At 52.0% G+C, this 20,689-nt stretch overlaps 1 protein-coding gene across 3 annotated transcripts in view; it reads right to left on the bottom strand.

The window, feature by feature from the left end:
- Positions 1-1,226: 1,226 nt before the first annotated feature.
- Positions 1,227-20,689, bottom strand: part of LNX1 (ligand of numb-protein X 1) — a 59,672-nt gene continuing 40,209 nt past the window's right edge. For all 3 annotated transcript variants that reach the window (XM_088524706.1, XM_088524707.1, XM_088524705.1), the window contains 5 exons: positions 17,031-17,162; positions 10,814-10,991; positions 9,069-9,279; positions 2,033-2,191; positions 1,227-1,544 (listed from right to left, as the gene is read on the bottom strand). In XM_088524706.1, the coding sequence (XP_088380832.1) occupies positions 1,409-1,544; positions 2,033-2,191; positions 9,069-9,279; positions 10,814-10,991; positions 17,031-17,162 (816 nt within the window). In that variant the 3' untranslated portion in view covers positions 1,227-1,408. The remainder of the gene's footprint in view (positions 1,545-2,032; positions 2,192-9,068; positions 9,280-10,813; positions 10,992-17,030; positions 17,163-20,689) is intronic.

The raw sequence follows: 20,689 nt of genomic DNA, 5'->3' as shown, positions 1-20,689 counted from the left end.
TCTTGTTCTGTTAGTATAAATTCAAAGGTTACTTTGTTTTTTTGGAAATAAAAAGAATGATTTTTTCATGTTAAGATGCCTGAACTTTGTCTTTTAAGAATGAGTGAGGAAAATGTCATTTGAGATCTGTTGATTGTACTGATGCTCTTGCACTACTTGTAGGGCTCAGAATCTTATTTAAATTGTCTCCTTTTTTTCCACATTTCAGTAGGAAGGTCCCTCTCCTGGGTTCAGCAGCAGTTTGCCTTCACGTTGCTGTACACTGGCCGCTGGAGTGGTGGGTGTTCAGTGTAGCCCTTGGAGCTCCTCTCTGAAAAGGTCACTCTTCACCACAGGGACAAATTCCAGACACTTCCAAGAACCTTGTTCTGAAGTGAAACAACAACAACAAAAAGGCGGAAGCCCCGGAAGCTGCTGCCTCCCTTTATCCTGAGGGGCTGCTGAGCGCAGGGAATTACACCGGGCTCGGGTGGAAGCCGGGCGTCCGTCTCGCTGCTTTTCCATGGAAAATGAATTGCAGCCTGTGTTACATGTCCCCACCATGGGGAAGATTAATGAGTACGTCCTACTGCCCTTGCTGGCTTCCAAGGGAAAAACAAAAGACAACAAAGCTGGGGTAGTTTGCAGAGAAGTGAATTCGTTGTGACTTTGAGATATACTGCAGTCAGAATGGTGTCAGGGCAGATGGGCACGGCAGGGCAGTATTTAAAAAATATCACTTGATGACATTAGCAGAGTACACTGTACTTTAAAAAAAAAAAAAAAAAAAAGTAAAAATTCTAGATGTGGTAGAAGCTACCAAAGGAACTACTTCTTTTGGGTTTTGGTGAAAATTATGTTTGTACAAGTACACAGTTACAGTTATTTTTAATAATTTTAGAAGTATAATTTAATTCACAGCTTTACAGATTAACAAACAATACTTGAAAGTCTGGAAAATACCAGCTTCATGCTGACCATGAAAAGGTACAAGATAATCAAAGTGCTATTAATGTGTTGGGTAAAAACCTTCACCTGATATTCTCAATTAGAAAAGTACTTCATCAGCTTGCTAGGAATTTTTCCATAAATTACTAATAAATTTCTTTTTATAAATTAAAGTGGGTGGATAGGAGCTATTGCAGCTCCTAAATTTCATGATTATTTTCGCATTATAAATATATATAAAAAAACAAACTTAAGAACAGGGGAAGCAGAGACTGAAGTCTGTAACTGAAATCACTCCGCAGTGATTCACCGATATGTGTCCCTTCCTTGGCAAAATCTGACTGTTCTTGACATGCAGGTTGAAATTTCACAAACCTCTCCTTTATAAATGCATTTGATTCCCCCGAGAAAAGTGAGGACGAATGACATCCTTGTTCTTCCTGTGTTAAATTACTTGTCACGCTGTCTGTGAGGACTTTCTTTATAAAAAAGTGCCAGGCCAGGACACAATAGTGAGAGTAATTTTTCCTTTCAGTTCTTTGAGCATCCTTGCCAAGCAGGCGTGCATCATTCCTGATGTGTTCCTGCCGTTGACAGCAAGGAGGATGTCGCCACATCTGAAAAAACAAAGGCAGACATGAGAGAACCATTTTAAAAGGTGCCATCGTGCCTTAAACACTTGCAACTGCTCAAGCTGAAGCACGGCCCTAAGTCAGAGGGGGTAAAGCAGGCTGGGGAATATAATTGTTTTTAAGCCAGGGGTGGCAGGCGCCTTCTGTGTGATGGCTGCTATTGGTAGGCTCATTTCCTCCAAACTTGCACTGTATCTTTTTACTTAGGCCTACAGTACTTGCTACAGGTGAGACATGCATCCATTCTGTGATGAAGGCAAATAGGCTGTTTTCCTGAATTTAACATAGTTCCAGATTCATCAGCAATTCTGCAATCCACTGCGCTCAGCAGGGGTTTGTAACGGACACAGACTTTTCTATCAGCAAGTCCTTTCTCTCCTCTACATGGTAGTCAAGTAAACATGAATAACAAAATGGAGAATGGGATGAAAGAACTACTTCAACACTACTTGCTATTAGATGGTTCTCGTTACCTAATTCTTCCATCATTATACGCTGGTGTTCCCCCAACGATGGATTTGATGAAGAAGGGTTTGTTCCCGGTATGTTCTTCATAACCCCCTACAATGCTGAAGCCAAGACTTCCTGCTGTATTTCTCCGTAATATGATTTCTTTGCAGCTGTACAAATACCTGGCAGAAAAAAAAAGTTTAATTAGTGTCTTATGCTTTAGGTTCTGCTGACTCATCAGCTTTTTCATATATGAGTGTTTCGAATACATCAAACGGCATCAAGGTTCCACTGTATTCAACACCTGTGCTGCCCTTCTCCTTCTGCAGCCCAAAACCAGTTAACTGAGAGGTACAAATTACTGCCTAATCTTGGCTTTAAGCAACAAAAAATCACTTGGTTCCTAGGACAGAAAGTAATGCAGGCATTTCAGTTGCAATTGAAAATGAGAGAGAAGGTACTTTAAGGCTGGATTTAGTGTTTGGAAACACGTCTCTAGAAAGTGCATTTCAGCTACCTCTCTAGTACAAGGCCAGGGGTGTGTTCTAGCTTTCCAGTAAGGGCCTCTGTGTGATTAACTGTTTCATAAGTAGTCAGGCAGTTGGAGCTTCATTCAGGACAGCTATGAACCACAGTGCATGTAAAAACTAACCTATTTTGAGACCAGTGAAATAAGCCAGAATTTCAGAAATTGTGAAGCTCACACAGAAGAACATCAGCCTGGAAAGGCCCTGTTACAGGACACCGATACTGCTGTCAAGAACATAGCTCTGTCCATGGCAAAGAGCAGTGCATCAAAAATCCAAAGTTACCTAACATCTTCCGCCCCCTCCAATGGTTTTCTTATCCATGATACTTTAAGGTATACTAATCCACAGCAAAGCTGAAACAAGGAGTAGGGTACAAGGGAGAGCAGGATGGGTGGACTGGAGCTGGACTATACCCTTTTTTTTTTTTTTCTTTTTTACAAAGCACAAAAATAGCATAATTTAATACGATATACACAACACACATTTATGACCTTAATAATTTAGGCAGTTCCCTATGAGTTTGCCCAATAATGACTGAGGAGTCTGAAAAATCCTCTGCCATTCCAAAGCTGGTGTGCTCGGCTGGCTACAGCAATCAATTACCACTAATGCTGTTCAGAGCCCCCTTGGCTTTCTGGTGGAGGCACTGCCGACCCTCGTGCAGAAGGGCAGCTAACCTCATTTTACCTTAATGACAAACATGCCTAGTTTTTAAAATTTCATTTGGCAAATAATACTTTTACTGTGTTTCACAGCAGGCTTTTTAGCAGCACTAGATTAGTCCCCCAGGGTCTACAAATGCTCACCTGCTGCTAGGATGGTAGGTACATAATATTCGCACAAGAATTTGCTGGCAGCTAATGTAAGAAACAGGTGACATTTGCTTCTTTCATCAGCAGCCAGGCATCATTACTTTGCCATCTGTGGACTCTCTAAATGTGCAAAATCACTTAAAACCGCTCTGTTCGATGGTACTTATCAAGGTCATGCCCAAGCAAGGCCAGCAGGATTCAGGCGTTCGTGGCAGCAGTGCTGTAATCACCGAGCGGCTGAGGCGGGAAGGGACCTCTAGAGACCAGCTAGTCCAACCCCCTGCTCCAGCAGGGACACCCAGAGCATGTGGCACAGGGTGGCATCCAGGCGGGTTTGGAAGATCTCCAGAGAAGGAGACTCCACAGCCTCTCTGGGCAGCCTGTGCCAGGGCTCTGTTACCCTCACAGGAAAGTTCTTCCACACATGGAGGTGGAATTCCTGTGTTTGAGTTCATACCCATTGCCCCCTTGCAGTCAATAAGTCTTTTCCTCATATTCAGCTGGACCTTCCCATGTTTCAGCTTGTGCCCCTTGGCTCTCGTCCTGTCACTGGCCACCACTGGAACTAATCTTACCCTGGTCTCTTGACGTTCTCCCGTAAGCTACTCATACACATTGGTCAGATCCCCCCCTCAGCCTTCTCTAGGCTAAACAAACAGGCCCTGCTCTCCCAGCCTCTCTTCACAGAAATGTTGCAGTCCCCTAATCACCTCCCACACCGGAGTCCCTCGAGTAGCTCCATGTCCCTCTTGCACTGGGGAAGGCAGACCCGGCCCCAGGGCTGAGCAGAGGGGCAGGATCACCTCCCTGGACCTGCTGGCAATGCTCTTCCTCACACACACCAGGGCACCGCTGGCCTTCACCCCGCGGACACGTCGTTGCCTCATGGTTACCTTGTCCGCCAGGAGACCTAGTGCTGACCTGGGGATGCAGGGAGGCACCGTCTGCAGGAGGACAGTGCTGGGATTGAAGGGTTACAGGCTCAGTCGAATCTCTGAAGCAGCAAACACCTACCAGGCAAGGACACACAAGAAAGCAAACACGGCCCACGCTCTGCACAACTCCAAACACCTGGGCTCCATCAGGCTGCGAAGCCTAAGCACAAACCTGCCAGCAAAGCCTGGGCTAGACTTGAGCTAAATACACGTGCCAGTGGGACTCCTTCATGGTGTATCTAACACTAGCAAGCCGAAACATATTTCCCCCATTAACGTGGTAGCTGAATTTCAGCTGTCTTTTTGCATTTGCAAATCCCTTTTGCCCTTACACTGTAGATTGAATCAGAAGCAGCCAAGGCTGGGACGCAGCAGACCAGTATCGCTGCTTCCCTCTGGGGCGAACGCTTTTCTTCCCAAGCCAACAGCGAGAGCTGCTTTCTGGGGAAGAAAACCACAGTTGTGTCAGTGTCACTGGTCCTGAGGACACTGCTGTCGAGCGCCGCCCCACAGTCATTAAAACAACGAGGCTGCTGCCAGTGGCCTCATTCCCAGCACGGCTCCGAGCGCCGCGCGGGCAGGAACGCGGCCGGAGCGGGCGCCAGCAGCGCAGCAGGATCCCCGCGCAGCCGGGCTGCCCGCGGGGCGCGCGCCGAGCGCCGCATCGCCCTCCACGCGGGAGCCCACGCACCGCGCCTGCTGCTGCCCAGCTGCACGCGGAGCTGCACAACGAGGCGGCGGGGACTCCAACACGCAGCCAAGGGGAACGGCCACGCGGGAGGCAGGGCGGGTTTCTCCATGGCTGCGGGGAGCTACGGGCTCCCGGCCTCGTCCCGGCGCTACCCGCGAGCAGCGCAACAGGCAGAGCAACAGGCAGAGCAACAGGCGGAGCAACAGGCAGAGCAACAGGCAGAGCTGCTGGGGGTGCCCTGCCCTTCACGGGGATCTGGAGAGCGCGGCCGCCTTTCTGGCGGCTCGGAGACGCACCCCGAGGGTGTCACTCCTCCGACCCGACGCTGCAGCACCCCATCCTACGGGATGGAGGGTACAGCGTGGCCACGCGCCGGCTGTGCGTTAGCGCCTTCGGAAAGGCGGGAAGGCCGCGGGGGCGGCTGGCCCGGGCCTGCTGCTCTGCCCATGCAGCAGGGAGGCAGGTACTTTGTTGGGGCCTGTTTGCAGTTGTGCAGTAATAAAAAGCTAAAAAAGGCGCCACGGAGAGACAATGAAATGGTGCTGCCCTTGCGTCATCCAAAGGGACTTAGTGCGTTTGAGCAGATTAGTTTTCTGTTGTAACCCAAGACACCCCAATCTGGGCATCTTGACCCAGTTAAGCTGCCAGAACCCACTAACCTGCAACAGGTCCAAAGAGAACCATCTCCTCTACAGGAGCAAAGCAAGTTCCAGGTTAACAAGCACTCCACCAGAGACAGAGAGCCGAGGACAGAGATGTGTGCGACCCTGCCTCACATTCAGGACCTGAGGACAAGCAGAGTCTGGACACAGGACCCCATCATGGGAAATGCCACATCTCATCATAACCTACTGCTGGACAAGGAATTTAAAAGTAGCTTGGCTGCATCATCTTTATTTTTAAAACACTATTTCAATTAACTAAGTATACAATTCGCTGCCTCTGTTTACAAAGTGTAATTAGTCGTATGCTCCAGGAAAAAAAATCAATTTGACTCCAGAACGACTTCAGCAATAGCTGAAGGTGTGAAAAACATGAGCAACTTCTCCCTGTTACAGGGCTAGGTTACAAGGCTAGGTAAACTAGCATTGGAGTGGGCAAGTATCTGAGAACTGCTCCCATCAAAATCCTGCAGCCTGGATGGAGCTAATCGGGGAAGTTTCTGCCCTAGTCCTGTGTTTTTGATTCATTTCTGATCCATTCATTTGCAGAACAATTCTGGCCAACCATCTTTCTCACCTCGCCTTGCAGATGAGCACAAGCACTCGTGTGAAGTGCTCATGTTTGTAAATGTTATGACAGGCTGTTTTAAGTGCTAGCTGTGCGGGAGGAAGCGTGAGGAGGAAGAAAAGGAGAGCAGCAGAACAGCGCGGGGTGAAGAACCACGAGCAGCAAACGCGGTGTTTTCCCCGCGCGCTTCCCGGCAGCACCTCCCTCAGCCCCGCGCGAGCCCGGCCCGATGCTGCCGCGGCCGCGACGCCGGATCCGGCAGCCCCTCTCGCAGGGCCGGCCGAGACGCACGTCGGAGGCCTCTGCTTTGCACCCAGTGCAGCAGGAGGAGCTGCTCATGTGCGATCGGGCTGCCTGGAAAGGGCCAAGGCCAGTTTTTAAGAAAAAGGCAGAGATGTAGGTGGGAGCTGACCCCCTTGAGCTGGAGCAGACAGCTTTCCCGAGGCTCGGAGCCCCAGGGCGCAGCCAGGTAACCTCTCCCTGTCTGATCCCGCCACTGTCTCGCTCCGGAAGAAGGCACATTCTGGCGCCGTCGGCGTCCCTTGGCTGTGCCCACCGCTGCAGCGGGGCCGTGAGCCCGGGCACTCCTGCAGAGCACAACCCGCTTGGCCCTGCGCCCGCCCGAACACAGGGGATGCTACAGCTCCCCGGGCAGCTACTCTTAACCAGACCGTTTTTCTACTTCATCAGCTGGGTGGAGATTCGCAGACTCCTGCCCACATCCTGCAGGGTTCAGCTTATCTCAGCGAGGACAGTTTATATTCCATCCTTCACAGAAGTTCAGCAGCACTCACAGGTTTGTTAAACACCAAAGGAAAGACTCTGTTCTGCCCTTCTTTTGCTAATCAGCCGTGTGTCTAGCAGAGCCAGGCTTCCCCCGGGCTCCTCCTTGCTTGGTTTAAATAAATCATCCCACTGCGTTGCCACTGCTTTGGAAAGCCAAGTCTTTCCCTTACTGGCAGACTTAAAGCAATTCACCAGCCAGCCTCTTCCTTTTTTCAATCATCTCGCCTGTCCCTGGCCTTGCAGTTGTACAGCCTTTTCTACCTGTTCAGGGTTTTTTCCTGCACAGCCCTGGTTTTGATGTTTCAAGGGCTCTCGGAGCCTCCCTTTGTGGAGCAGTCGCCCCGGTAGGGTCCGGGCTTCCCCACTGGCCTCACAGCTCGTTCCGTTGGCTGCACCTTCGCCCTGCCCCGGCATTGCGCACCGGGCACCTCCAGCAAGGCGGCCCTGCCAGCCAGGCCATCTCCTAGGACAGCCTGGAGAATGTTGCCAGACCTCTGAAAACGCCTGGATGTCTGCTGGGATGCGTGGCTTGCCGAAAGCAAACTGGAAGCTGGGTAGGGAAATGCTAAACACTCCGACTGAGGGAAATGAGCTAATATGAGACATGTCCTGGTGAGGCTGAAGGGCTTCCAGGTGCCTGGTGCGGGCCCCAGAGCAAGAGAGCAGCAACATTCACATAGGGCAAGACTGAGGGCTCTGGTAACTCCCAACGCGCGAGTCCAAGTCTGACCCTCGAGTCCCTGGTCACCCCCGACTGCTGCGCGGGGTGAAGGACACCTTTGTCACTGCCAGCTCTGATCAGTGTTGGTGCCCGTCTTCACCCGGCCTTGGAGGCTGCGTACCAGCCCAGCACACTCCCCACGTCCCCATTCGCAGCACAGGGCCACGCTGGCTCGCGGTTGCAGCTGGGGTAGAACTGCCATGAGCTTCCTGCTCTGAGCCTTGCTGACACCGGGGCAGATTGTCCTGCAGCCTCGCTGGGAAGCAGAGCGAGCGCAGACGCTGCTTCGCAAAGGGTAAAACCTCTTCTCCTCCCGAATGTCAAAGCAGCCCCGGCTGAGCGATGTGAGCAAGGGGTGCAGGTCTGCAGAGCTCCCTCCTTCACCTAACAGGGGCACGGGGACCCCAAGCAGCTGTGGGTGGGTGATGACCAGAAAGGTTTCGACAAAGCAGGGCCCAATCGAGCAAGATTCAGCGTTGCAGTTTCAGCATCCACGAGGCCTGGAGGCCGCTTGCTCTCATGCCTGTGGCAATAGCTCCTCTGTTCCTCTCAGAAAAAAAGGTATCTGAACAGCTACCAGCTTTGGGAATATGAGTAAAACTAGGTAGGAGGCTCAGTTCTTCATTCCTTAGAGTCAGGGAGAGGAGGGGAGGTTTCCCTCAGCTGAGAGTACAGATTTCAATTGTGAGATGCTAGTTCTGCCTATTCACAGATTTGCAACATATCCTCACCAAGTATTTTGCCTTGGTCAGAAGGTCCCTGAAACTGCAGACAGGAGCCGGGTACAGCGAGCGGGTTTGAGAGCTTGTAACCAGCTACACGCGACGCGGCTTTTATTATTTTTACCCAAACGACAACACAGCTGCTTCCTGTAGATGACAACTGTGCTTTTTTCGCTGGGAGGTGGGGTTAAAGGAGGTGACTGGGAGGCGCGGGCCAAGAGCGCGCGCTGTGCGACGCCGGGGCACAGCCAAGGCCCACAGCTGCGCTCGGCCTCGCGAGGGCCTCGCCAGCCCCGGCAGGGTGGTCGGGCCCCGGCCCCTCGGCGAGCTCCCCGTGAGCTTCTCCTCCCGCTCCCCCGAGCGCCAGATATGGTTTTTAAGAGCAGGAGGCTCTTAAAAAGCCTCCTTTTTAAGGAGGGTTCTCCTCCCTTGCAAGCAGATCTACGTGTCTGTTTTTCCATGTACGCGTAGCCGGTTACAAGAGGGAGGTATTTAGAATAAAGCCCGTGACAGAGCCTGGATTTAATTAAGATGTCAGTGCGACGCACAAAGCCAAAAGACGGAATTGCCAACAAATATAAATCTTTCCTCCCACTCTCCTTCAGCGGAAAGGATGTAGTTTTTGGACTCACCGCGGCAGCCCCAGCCACATAACCCAGGAGGGCGACCACTCGCTGCCCTCGCGGGGGCCGTGCGCGGCCGGCGGCTCCTCCTGCGGCTCGCACGCCTTCATCTCCAGCGCCTTGAGCACCACCGACGAGCTGGTGTTCTTGAGCAGGGCCACGGCCTCGCTCCGGCTGACGCCCGTCAGGTCGATGCCGTTCACGTTCAGCAGGATGTCACCTGGGAGCAACCACATGGATCAGGAAAAACAAAACCAAACATGTTTCCAAGGCTCCCTCCCCCCATCAAAAGCAAGGGAGGTGAAAACAGGCCAGGAACTTGCTGCCTGATGAGAGTATTTGTTAATGTTATCATTAATGGGGAATACGAAGCACATGCTCGTGAGCATGCCACGAGCGTGAGAGCAGGGACCAGATCCCCATCCCCGCGCGCCGCGGCGGAGCCAGGTCGGACGAGGGCTTTTGTTGTGGTTTCTTGTCACGCCACCCCGTGCGCCCGGAGCCAAAGGACACAAGCGGCACGTCAGGGCTCGGGAACCTGCGCTGGGGCGAGCGGGGGCCAGGAGGCCAGGGCCAGGCAAGGAGCCGCGGAGGATCCCGCTCCTGCCTGCGGGCGCTCCGCGTGCGAGCGCGGCGCCAACGCGGACACCGCCGGGAGCAGCTCCCACGGCGGCTCCTGCGCCCCAGCCGCTCCAGGCACCGCGGGACCTGACGCGAGTTCGGGCGCCCGCAGCGCGCTGCTACCCAGCCTGCCGGCGCCTTCCGTTCCCGAGCCCGGAACCTGCGAGCTGGAAGCTGCTTTTCCTCCAGCACTCCCCAAGCTGAGGGCTGCCACTCCATAAAGTCTGCTTTATAGAATAACATATTATTATTTTAACACTAAAGCCTGTTGAAATGGCCCCAAGCCAGATGCCTTTCTGTGTGCCGTATTTATAATATGTGCACAGCAGCTCTAGAGAAGAATGCAGAGATGACCTCAGTGACTCCGGGGAGGACAATAAAGACGTTATTAATGCCAGGCTGCGGCCTGGGGACGCAGCCGCTGCCCTCTGCCGCGTGCTCCGGATGCTCCCGTCCCCAGGCTCTGCCTCCTGGTGCACCGGGCACACGCGAGGCCACGGAGCCGGCCCCCAGCTCTGTTGTAACATCCCGTTTTCATCTGCGCAGGAGGCTGAGGCTCTTGGGGAAACAACCTCCCCAGAGGGCAGCGTTTCACCCCTCAGCTCCTGCAAATCCCACTGGTAGCACACGGTCATCTTCCTCCTGGGGGAGGAGGAGCTGTTAATGCCACCACTTGCGCTGTTAGCAAAACACCCAAACAGAGGTACAGAATCAGTTCTGACTCACAAGGCATTAGCAGGGCTTCGTATGGGATGGCAACTCTACTGCTTTAACTTTGGATCTCTTTTGGAGTCAGAAATTATATGAAAAGCACAAAAAATTGCATCAAGAAAACATTAAGGCTGCACAGTGAAGCTCTCGGTACCTAGGAGATGATGGTGCAAACTCATTTTCCTGTGCAAAATTAATGTAGCTCCTGCTTTAATTTGCCTATATCACATTTCACAGAGACAGTTACTGCTGCTTATTACAATTTTCCCAGTAGCTGACTTGAAACCCTCTATTCTGATCTGTCCCAACAGTAATCTGTGGGACGGCTGAGGGTGGCACAGTGTGAAGCTCTTTCACCATCCCCCTGTTCTTCAAAGGAAGCCTTTGAATTAAAGCAGGCTTTCAAACCCCGCTATTTTTACCTGTTTTGATCCTGCTGTCTCTGCTGATAACTCCTCCGGGTTCGACGCTTATCACGTAGATAGGCAAATCCCACTCCCGGTTAGTGGCTCCGCCTGCGACAGTCATTCCCAGGGACTCGCTGTGATCCTTCCGGACGGCCACGACCTTCTCGTGGCAGGTGACGGCGTGCAAGGCACTCTGTGGTGGGCAAAGGGCAAGAGCAAATGCAGTGTCCATGCACACCTCCCTCACGGCCCAGGGCATTGCTGCTGAAAGGAGCAGCCATCAGGGAAGAGCAAAGCACTTGACAGCCCGCTGCCACTCCTGGCCATGATCCTACCCAGGACTTCAGCCTGTGGAGTCAGAGCTCCAAGCAAAATAATCCATACTTAATAGCCAAAAGCCAGGCACTGCTTCCACCAAAGTCAGAAATGTTAATTTACCCCTAGGACTAATGGAAGCAGGAGATGGCATTTGAAATGTGCATAAGGAATCTGATTTTCAAAAACCAAAAGCAAATAACCATTTTCTTCTTGATACTAGGATCACCAGCAGTCCTCATATCTTTGGGTGTCAGGTCACAGTTCTTACCTGGTTGCTTCCAGTCTGAACATCATCTATGTAGTTACGGGAAAGAGCACACCTGGGTTAAAGGAATGGAACTTGGGGGAACACATGGGAAGATACACACTTCACTTGCTATTCCAATTGTCCATGTTTCTATAGAGGGTGCTGGCTTAAATACAGTAGAAAAGTAGGTCTTGCCATTCAGAAACTGAGAGGGGCTTTTGTAGAGTGAGGAGGCAGCAGCTTCTGGGGGCTCTTCTTCTTTCTTATGCTCGGGAGGTCACTGCCTGGCAGCAGCATCTCTTCTGCCCGGGGACAGTCATTCATGCCCTGTTCTTAAGCCTACAGGGAAAACGTTTCCTACACACAACCGGTCACACAAGTAACGAGTGTAGCGGTGAGGGTGACACCAACTCACAGGCGGCACAAGCTGAGAGTGGCAGCACAGGCTGCAGCCCAGCGTCACCTGGACAAAAACATGTCCAGCGCTTTTACGGAAAGACTCAGGAGACAGGGACTCTCCTCCAGAAAACCTGGATCTAAACATTGACTGCTTTGACTCCCTTAAGTATTTCATAAGCTGCGTTCCTGGCACCAATTCCTGCCGGTCCCAGCCCTCTTGCAGGAACAGCACCATCCATTCCAGACTCATATAATAGACATGCTGCTAAATACATTTCAAATATATATTTTGAAAACTCTCTTTCACGAGCGTGACCTCACATTTATAACATGCAAAAATAATCTATAAATCTCATTTACAGCCACATTCATCTCTTCCAAGAAATCCGAGATCCACAAAGCCATTCCCTCCCGATTCCTGGGCCAAGAGCCCCGCGTGGGCCCGTGGCTGCTGCGGCCCTGCCTGCAGCAGAGGAAGGAAGACGGCAGCGGGAGGGTTTCACAGGAATAGGAAGGGAAAAAGGTTGAGGTTTACATGGCAGAGCAGGGGATTGTTTTTGTACTTTTTTAAAGGTGTATTTGGTGGTGCTGACTCTGTGCCAGCATTTCTGTCGTGCAGCATCAGTCACTAAAAGCTGAACTTTTCGGCAGCTTAGCAAAGGATTTCAGGTGCTTGAACAAAATGACAGCGGGTGCCAGCGAGCTGCAAGAACAGCAAAGCAAAAATCACCCAGGAAAGGCTGCTCAGTCACCGGGGCAAAGCCCCGCCAGGCACAGGGGTCTGGGTGCAGCACCTCCGTCCTGGGCACAACACGAGCGCCGTGTCAGGGCAAGTGCAATCCTCACCTGCAGCCAACGCTCTAAAGATTTCCAAAGGCTACAGCATTCCCTTTTTAGAAATAAGGACATTCTGTTCTAGATCTTCCTTTATGTTTCAAAATATCACCTTTATCTTTGTAGTGTAAGTAAGTGTTCGAAACATCACTGTTCCATCCTCGTGCATGATAAACTTCATTTTGCTTTATGTTTCATCCTTTTGTTTTCCTTTGTGCAGAAGTATTCCTTTCCCCTTGAAAAGGAACAGCTTTCCTGCAGAAGGCCACTTCCCAAAGGAAGCAGGATAAGGACACTACTAATTCTCACAAAAGTGCAGTTTGAGATTTTGTAACAAAATACAGAATTGGAATTAGGTTGGCAACTCAAAAGAGTCAGTGTTAACTTACACCATGTCCATTACATCTCAGACACCCAAAATGCTCCTGATAAAGAGCCAATGCTCCGTTTTTGTAGAATTGGCGCAGAAACAAGCAGCTTTCAAAGCGGGGCTTGGGAACAAATTACCATCGTACATTTCAGTGAAAATTCATAAAAGTGCTGATACTCATACACACAAACACACAGGATCCGTCTTCCTTTGAAGCCACTCTTCCACACGTCATTTTTTATATGATTGCGGAATCAGGGTGACTCAGCTGAGAGGAAGACAGTGATGAAAGGAAAGTAAAACCTTTTTTAATAAACACACGTAGGGCTTTCTTGGAGGTACTGCTGATAACAAGGACACTGGTTAAAAGGCAGTGTTTATCAGCAACCGCGTTTCAGTGCATGTTCTTCCAAACAACTGGAAGAACTTCTTTCCTTCTCTGTCATGCTGAATTGACCTTAGAGGTCAAGAGTAGGAAAACATAGCAGTTCATCTCTTCCTCTTTTTTATTTTATTTTTCTGTAAGTTCACCGTGAAATAAATATTTACAGCAGATTATCACAGCCCTGGCCGTGCCGCGTGTCTCGCGGGCACAGGACACAGCTGTGCCTGCCTGGAAAACGAAGTTCACCTGAGGGCCGACCTACAAATACAGCCGCAGACCTGGGCTGTGCGGGTGACAGGGTGACAGGCCTGCTTTGGTTAGGTAGCTAATCTGTCAGGAGGAATCGGAGAACAGTTACAGCTAAGAATGAGCGCTGTTTAATGGCAAGGCTCCCAGCGACTTCAAAGGCGGCGAAAGTGGCTTATTTATGCGCTGCAGCCCTGCTCAAGAGCCCCTGCTGCACGAGACGGTGTCTCTGACCTCTTCTCCGCGCCCGGGCAGCAGCCGCAGCAGTCGGGGCCTCACGTCCCCGCTCGTGTACACGAGAGCCCAAGCTGAGGAGACCGTGTGCCGCCGCGCTCGTGCAGCCCCGTCCCGCTCGTCCGGCGCCGCCGGAGCGGGACGCGATCGCTGCGAGCTCCCCTCCCTCCTGTCGGCCGCACGGCGCTCACCCTGGGCGCCGGTCTTGGAGCAAGCCGCGCTCTCATGCTTCCCACACGGAGCAGGCTGTGGCGAGGGCAACGGCCGGGCCAAGAGGCATTCCTGAGCCCTTATACCATCAAAGCGACTGCTGGAAGCTCAAGTTCACTCTTGGCACCGAACACAGCCAAGACTTGGGAGCCAATTCCAGCCTGTATTTACACACATGTCCTACAAGGGAGCTGGTTCCCTCAGAGATCACTCTCGACTTGTTAATACCACTTCCTAGGCTAAGCTCAGGCGAAAACCAACTCAAGTTCCAGTTAGTTCGCGATCTCTCTACCAACCACATGTAATAGTGCAGTCCCACTGATGGCAGAAGGTAGCAGATTTGAAGCATGCACCTAGAGAGACCTCCCTCGGCCTCCCTCCAGTGCAGGCAGTGAAGGCTGCACGGGGCTGAGCAGGAGCATCCGCAGTATTAGGAAACCAGGCAGACCCTGCTCTTGTAAGCACTGTTCCTGCACCAGTGCCTGTTCAAAGAGAAATACAGTTTTAAGTCCACCAAAGCTCGAAGTTTAAGGATCCTGAATTACAAGGGATGTTCAGTTGCACTTTAAGCAAAATTCGGAGTGACATACTCATACCACACGAAAGGGCAAATAGAGCCCCAGTAGTGCCTGTATCAGACCAAGAGCCCGCAGTGCCTACAGCTCCTCATGTCTGCTGGCTGCACTGCTCTACTGCCAGAGCGCCCTGCCTGGGATGAGCCCTCCACTGCCCACATGCAAAGCTGGAGGGCGCTGGGAACAGCTCCCAGCTTCCCCCTTTGGCCACGATCATCCCTGGGGAGCTCCAAGGCAGCGGCGCTGGGCCGACGCGCGCAGCAGCGTGCCCGCCGACGCTCCCGTGGCGAGGCAGGAACCTCCCCGAGAGCCGGCGCCTCGCCAACGGGACACGGCCTGCCAGCCTGGAAAGGACCGCGGCCATGTCTGCATTGGCTCCTCACTACCTGACTGCTCCCCTAGTAACGCCTGGTCCACCAAGAATTCCCAGCCAGTGCCTCTCGGCAGAGGGAGAGAGAAGAGGCGTCTGGCGCAGGGTATGGGAAACGAGTGATGTTCCCAGAGTCCCACGAGGTATCGATCGATCAGATCAAGGTGGTAGTGCTAGCAGGTGCTCCGAGTATCCCCAGAAATCACACGGTAGTGACCCGAGCTAAGCGCTGTACTCCACGTAGCATCCCAGAGGGAAGGCCTGCTGCACTGGGGACGAATGCTGGGCAGAAGCATCAGGAGGAGGGCAGCGCTCGCTGCTGGCTGGGAGCTGCTGAGCAGCCACCCTGCAGCTGGGGGAACCCTGGTCATGAAGCCTCACCTTAGTAAGGGTTGTGAATTCATGCAAAAGGAAGGCAAAGGCACATCAATAGAAGCAACCATGGCTTCCTAAACATAAAAACATGGAATAAATAGAGGTAGAAAAAGAAAAGACAGGAAAGGAAGAGCAGCAAGGAGTGGGTACTTATAAACCCTTGTGGAGGGCAGCACGAGGCTTGTCTGCTGGCCGCGCATGTGCCCAGCCTGGCAGCACCGTCCCCACGTGCCCTCGAGGACACAGCGGGCTGCCCACCCGTCAGGGCGGGTTTAACGGAGCCTTCCCAGCTCCAGCCAGCGCCGGCCCCAGCCCCAGCACAGCCCTCCTGCGCGGCCGCAGGACGGATCCCGGCAGAGCCAGCAGCCGGGCGCTGCCCCCGCTCGCGCTGCCGCCGCGGCGCCTGCGCCTTGCGGAGGCCGAGCTCACGAGGGCTTGCACGAGCGGCGCCCCCAGGGAGATCCGGGTGAATTAACTGCAGTGAAGGGAGCGCATCCAGCTCGCGCAAGGGCATCTTTGCATACGGCCAAAATAAGTAGAGTCTAATGTGATTACCTGGCATAATGACAGGTAATCCCAAGCCACTTTCCTTCACGGAGAACACATCCTCGCGACCGTTTAATCTGGTTAAAGTGGCAGTAATCCCATTTAGAATTATGCCTTTAGTTAATTCAGATCCCCTTTTCTGAACGTGGGCAAACAGCAGGGTTGTGCTGCCTCGTCCTCTGCAAAGGAGGACGTGTGAACTGCCCGAAGAAGGCTGCTGTTTTCCACAGGGATTTGTGCTCTTCTTTGCCTTTCTCATCTTTCCCAGTCCTTTATGACAGTGCCTGACTCGCACAGCGCTTCACCTGGGGCGACACTCTTGCTGTTCCCACCGCAAAAGGGGCAAGACGAGGCCCCCTGAGGTCACCCTGCAGCAGCACAACTAAACACGAGCTGCCAAAACCTTCATGGAGGCCACTGCTCACCTCTGTAGGAGGCTGGTTACCCACCAGTAAAAAAGTGCATATCCTGTCCTGTGCCTATCGCAAAGGACACCGCTACGTGAGCTCAGGAAAGGGTGATTCCAGGGCTCCTGCTGCGTTGCTCGCTTCTTCAAAGGCGCTGGGCAATGCCTGGGCTGGATCAGTGCTGCCAGCCCTGCCGGGCTCCGCACGGTCCGAGAGCCCCGCTGTGCCCGCGGGCCGCCCTCCGGCTGGCCTGGGGTGCACACACCCTCAGCAACCAGCCACACTCCAACCACTGCTGTGCTTTGCAAGCAAAACGGGAATCTCTCTGAGCAGGCCGTGAACGCTTTTACCCTACAGACTTCGCTCCAGATGGAGAAACCCCAGCTAAGCCTCTTAGTGTCGCTAGCGCCCGGCGCTGTGCTGGCTCGGCGGGCTCACGCACAGCACGCTGTGCACAAACACGGGGCAGCTCCACCGCCGCCCTTCAGCCTCCTTCCCGCCCCAGGCTGAGCCAACACAGAAGCACTTCCCAGCATATAAATAACCAGGTTTGCACGTTTACACTGCAGGATCGGACGTGCTTCTCCCGGTGAAGGAAGCCAGAGATAGCACCACGCGATGTCCAAGCACAAGCCCCTGGCCACTTTCCCACGGAGGAGGAGGAGGAGGAGGATGAGGAGGCAGTGGAGGAAGGGGCCAGCATGTGTCCTGCTCACCTTGCCAGGGCTGCTGCGGGCGGCGGGGCAGGGCTGGGGGCCGCCGTAGCTCCAGCCCGTCTCCTGCACGATGTCCGGGGGCTGCTGTCGGCTCTGGCGGGACACGAGGAAGTGAACCTGCTTCTCGCTGGCCTGCGGGAGGAGACACGCGGTGAATCCCACACATCTGTCCCAACCACCTGCCCCTCCTCCTCCCCAGGGAGTCCTGGGGATGCGGGTGCTACTCCGGCACTGCTGCTCCGACTTCCCGGGCTCGCAGTGACACGCAGCAATAGCATCAGTGCATGTTAATAAAGCCCATGCTGGAAAAGTGAATGCTTAGGCATTTAAAATAGTTTGCAAGCAAAAATGTAAAGTTCTCTTCAAAATTTGGTGTTAAGTCCCTGAAAAGGCCCAGCTCTGCTTGCAGCAGTGCTCCCACCACAGCGAGCGTGGCTCTGCTGCTGTGTGCACCTGTGTGCAGGAGCCCCGGGCAGTGCCGTGCCAGACAGGCAGACAGCAGAGCTCCTGCCTGGGGCGGGAATGCCCCGAAAGACACAATTAATTCCTTAGCCGGTGACGTCCTTGTGCTTTGGCCAAAGTGGGGAATAAACGATGCAAAGGAGCCCGCCTGCATGCAACAAATAGGACAAGTCTAGGGAAGCTTAAGGAAAAAACGTGAAGCTGTTTTGAAAGAGAAAATCCTACTGTGACAAAGGGAGAAAGAGGGGGAGAACATGTGAGCAGGCGCACAGGGCAGCGGGGTGTGGGCTGCAACGCTGGCCAAACTTCTCACTCCAGGAACAGGCTCTGCAAAACCCATTAGCCTCCAGGAAAGTCATGTTGCTTCTGGGATCTCCACAAAGCGCCCTCGACAGGCTGAGGCGTTGGGGATGCCGCGAAGCCGCCACTGAGGCGCGCATGTGACTGCGGTTTCCAAGGGAGGTGGCAGCTCAGTAAAATATGTGCACTTCCCTGTTACTTCCCAATGTTTCTTCCACCAGCAACTAAAATCCACACAGCTTCATTATATCTGCATCTGGTACACGCATACATACTTTAAAATAACTTTCTAGGTATTTTTATTATGTTTATTGTAACGGAATATTAATTCCTGGACTCCAAACTCATCTGGTGCCCAAAAGGACAGCGCTGTATCTTGGGAGAGAACTCACACTAACTCCTGGTCTATCAAGTTTCTTAAAACATAACAGAACAATACCAGAGGAAACCTCCTAAGGGCATATGACCCCAAGAAAACACAGCTTTCTCTAAAACAAACTTCAACTTACGCAACTGCTGTTTAAAACTCATCTGCTGCCACATGGTTATTCTCAAAAATGGTTATTTACAAGAAGGTTGTAAATGTGATTAATTCATTGCAGAATGGCTAGCAAAAGTTCAACGAGAGTGTCTATTGCAACGTCACATTTGTCTCCAGGTCAGTCAAGCCGACTAATTTCTCAGAACTCCAAAGAATTTAAAAGTTATCCAAACAACAAGACTGGCTCTTGTATTTACCTACTTCTATTAAAAAAAAAGACCACATTAATGTCTCTACTGATCAGAGCATTAATTGCTGTTCGTTCTGACCTCTCCCTGCCCTCCCCTTTTGCTGCTTGCATTTCCCCACAATTCCTTCTCTGCTGTTTATGATGAAGCAAGAACTAAAAAAACGAGGGCGCCTTCGGGGCTGAACACAAAGAGCAGCCCAAACACGTTGCTCGAGTGAAAACTCGCCATGCACCCAGGGCAAATCAAACACCAAGCGAGGAAGCTCTGCAGAGCTGTTGATGAAAAGTCATCAAAAAGAGCCATGCTGCGGCGCCCGACTCCGGCCCCGCTTCTCCAGGGATGCGGCGGCAGGGCCACGGGCAGCACGGTGAACATCTGGGGGCAGTAAAGCCCCGCACGGCTGCACTCCTGGGTGCCCGGACTGCTCTCCAGGCGCCCCTGCGCAGTGCAGACGCGCAGCCCACGCCGCTCCCACCGCAAGGGCCGCGGCCCACACGAGGCCACGAGCGAGCAGGCAGCAACACCTCTCCACGCGCCACCGTGGGGCACGTCCCTCTGCGGTTCCTAAGCCACGCACCTCATCTACTGGTCAGCAACTGCTCCGCACACGCTAACGCGAGACTGCTGAAGGTCTGGAAAACCAGATATTGCTCAATTACTCATTATTTGGAACGCAAAGCTAATCAGAGCCCACGGAAATCTGATGTCCCTCCAGCTGTGCTCAGCATAATGAAGGAGGAAGACAAAGCTGCAGGAAAACAAGGTAATACAAATAACAACCTCCCCTTTTAATGATACTAAAATAAAAGTTAGCTTTGTTTTTCAAGAAACCAGTTCTGTATCTGAAGCATCCTGTGCTGCTGATCTGTAGATTTCCATATACCACAAGTGAGACAATTTGGGTCTCAACAGGCGAGGTAGTGTTGAGAAATCAGAGAGCCAAGTAAAGTATGCCGTGTAAAAAGCAAATGCAAAACATTTGCGGCTTCGGTATAATGGCTGTTCTCTGGTATAACATGCAAACAGGAAAGGCAAATGATAATTGATGAAAAAACACGACAAAGAAGGCACAGGGACCAGCAACTTTGTGTTAGGCAAATGTGATTCATAGAGCTCACATCAATGCAATGTAATCCTGGCTGTTTGGAAACCTGACTCTGTCCCTTTGATGGGCATGTTGTTTAAATCCCCAGGGGCTGGTGTGCATTTCAAGCATTATTATAAATAACATCCACTCCTTGGAACCCAATAAGAGCTTGGTTGCACTTTTAAACACTTGTGTGAGAATGGCCTCATCAGTCATTTTTTCCATTTCATCTCTAGGCCGCATGTGTTTTTTGCTTACGAAGCAGTGTTGCCTTGTTTTGCCGCCTGGAAGAGCTGTTCCAAGAATGCGTTTTTTTTTTTTTTTTCCAGAAGATTTTCACCCCAGGCTTTGTTCTTCTCCAAGAATTTACCTCTTCTCCCTTCTTTCTTGGTCAGCGAGCTACACAGAGTAACCCAAAATGATGCTGAGCTGGAGATTCCACAACTGGCATTACCCAACTGCACATAAACCCATTCCCCAGGCAGCGCGCCGCTCTCCTCGGGATGAGGTGAGTTGGTGCATCCCTCTTTAGCTCTGCCAGAAACTTCCCAATAAGAGTTAGTTACACTCTTCTGGGAATCTATGCTAAAAGAGGAATCCTTTCCAAAGGGTGCATTGGTGCAAAATGCTTCTTTAAGTCTAACTCAGGTTATGCTGATTACATTTGTACAAAATGGGGAGAATCCAGACTGATTTGACACCCTGGTACTGAAGCACATGAAATCCTTCAATATGTGAGCACTGTGCATCCCTCCAAAGAAACTGTACAGTTTCACAAGGACCGTTGTGAAAGGGAGATAAAGCAACACAACATGCTTTGCTTTGCTTTTTATGTCAAAGTTATCTAAAAAGGAAACTACTAAGAGGGACTGTAAAGAAAGAAACCAACTGGAGATAGTTCTGGAGAAGAATTTGGAAGATAAACGACACACAACTACCTAGGGATTTACACTGCTCTGTACTTCGTGATGAAGCCCCTGAGTGAGTTGACTGCATCACCGCAAGATAGTTCACACCTACGTTAGGTGAAATCCGGGAGATTTTACAGGTGCACATTCCCAGCCAAGGTGAGGTGTCC

Source organism: Tinamus guttatus, unplaced genomic scaffold, assembly GCF_059628265.1.
Source record: "Tinamus guttatus ecotype Peru unplaced genomic scaffold, ASM5962826v1 Tinamus_guttatus_pri_ptg000213l, whole genome shotgun sequence".
Taxonomy (NCBI): domain Eukaryota; kingdom Metazoa; phylum Chordata; class Aves; order Tinamiformes; family Tinamidae; genus Tinamus; species Tinamus guttatus.
This window is presented reverse-complemented; position numbering and strand designations above follow the sequence as displayed.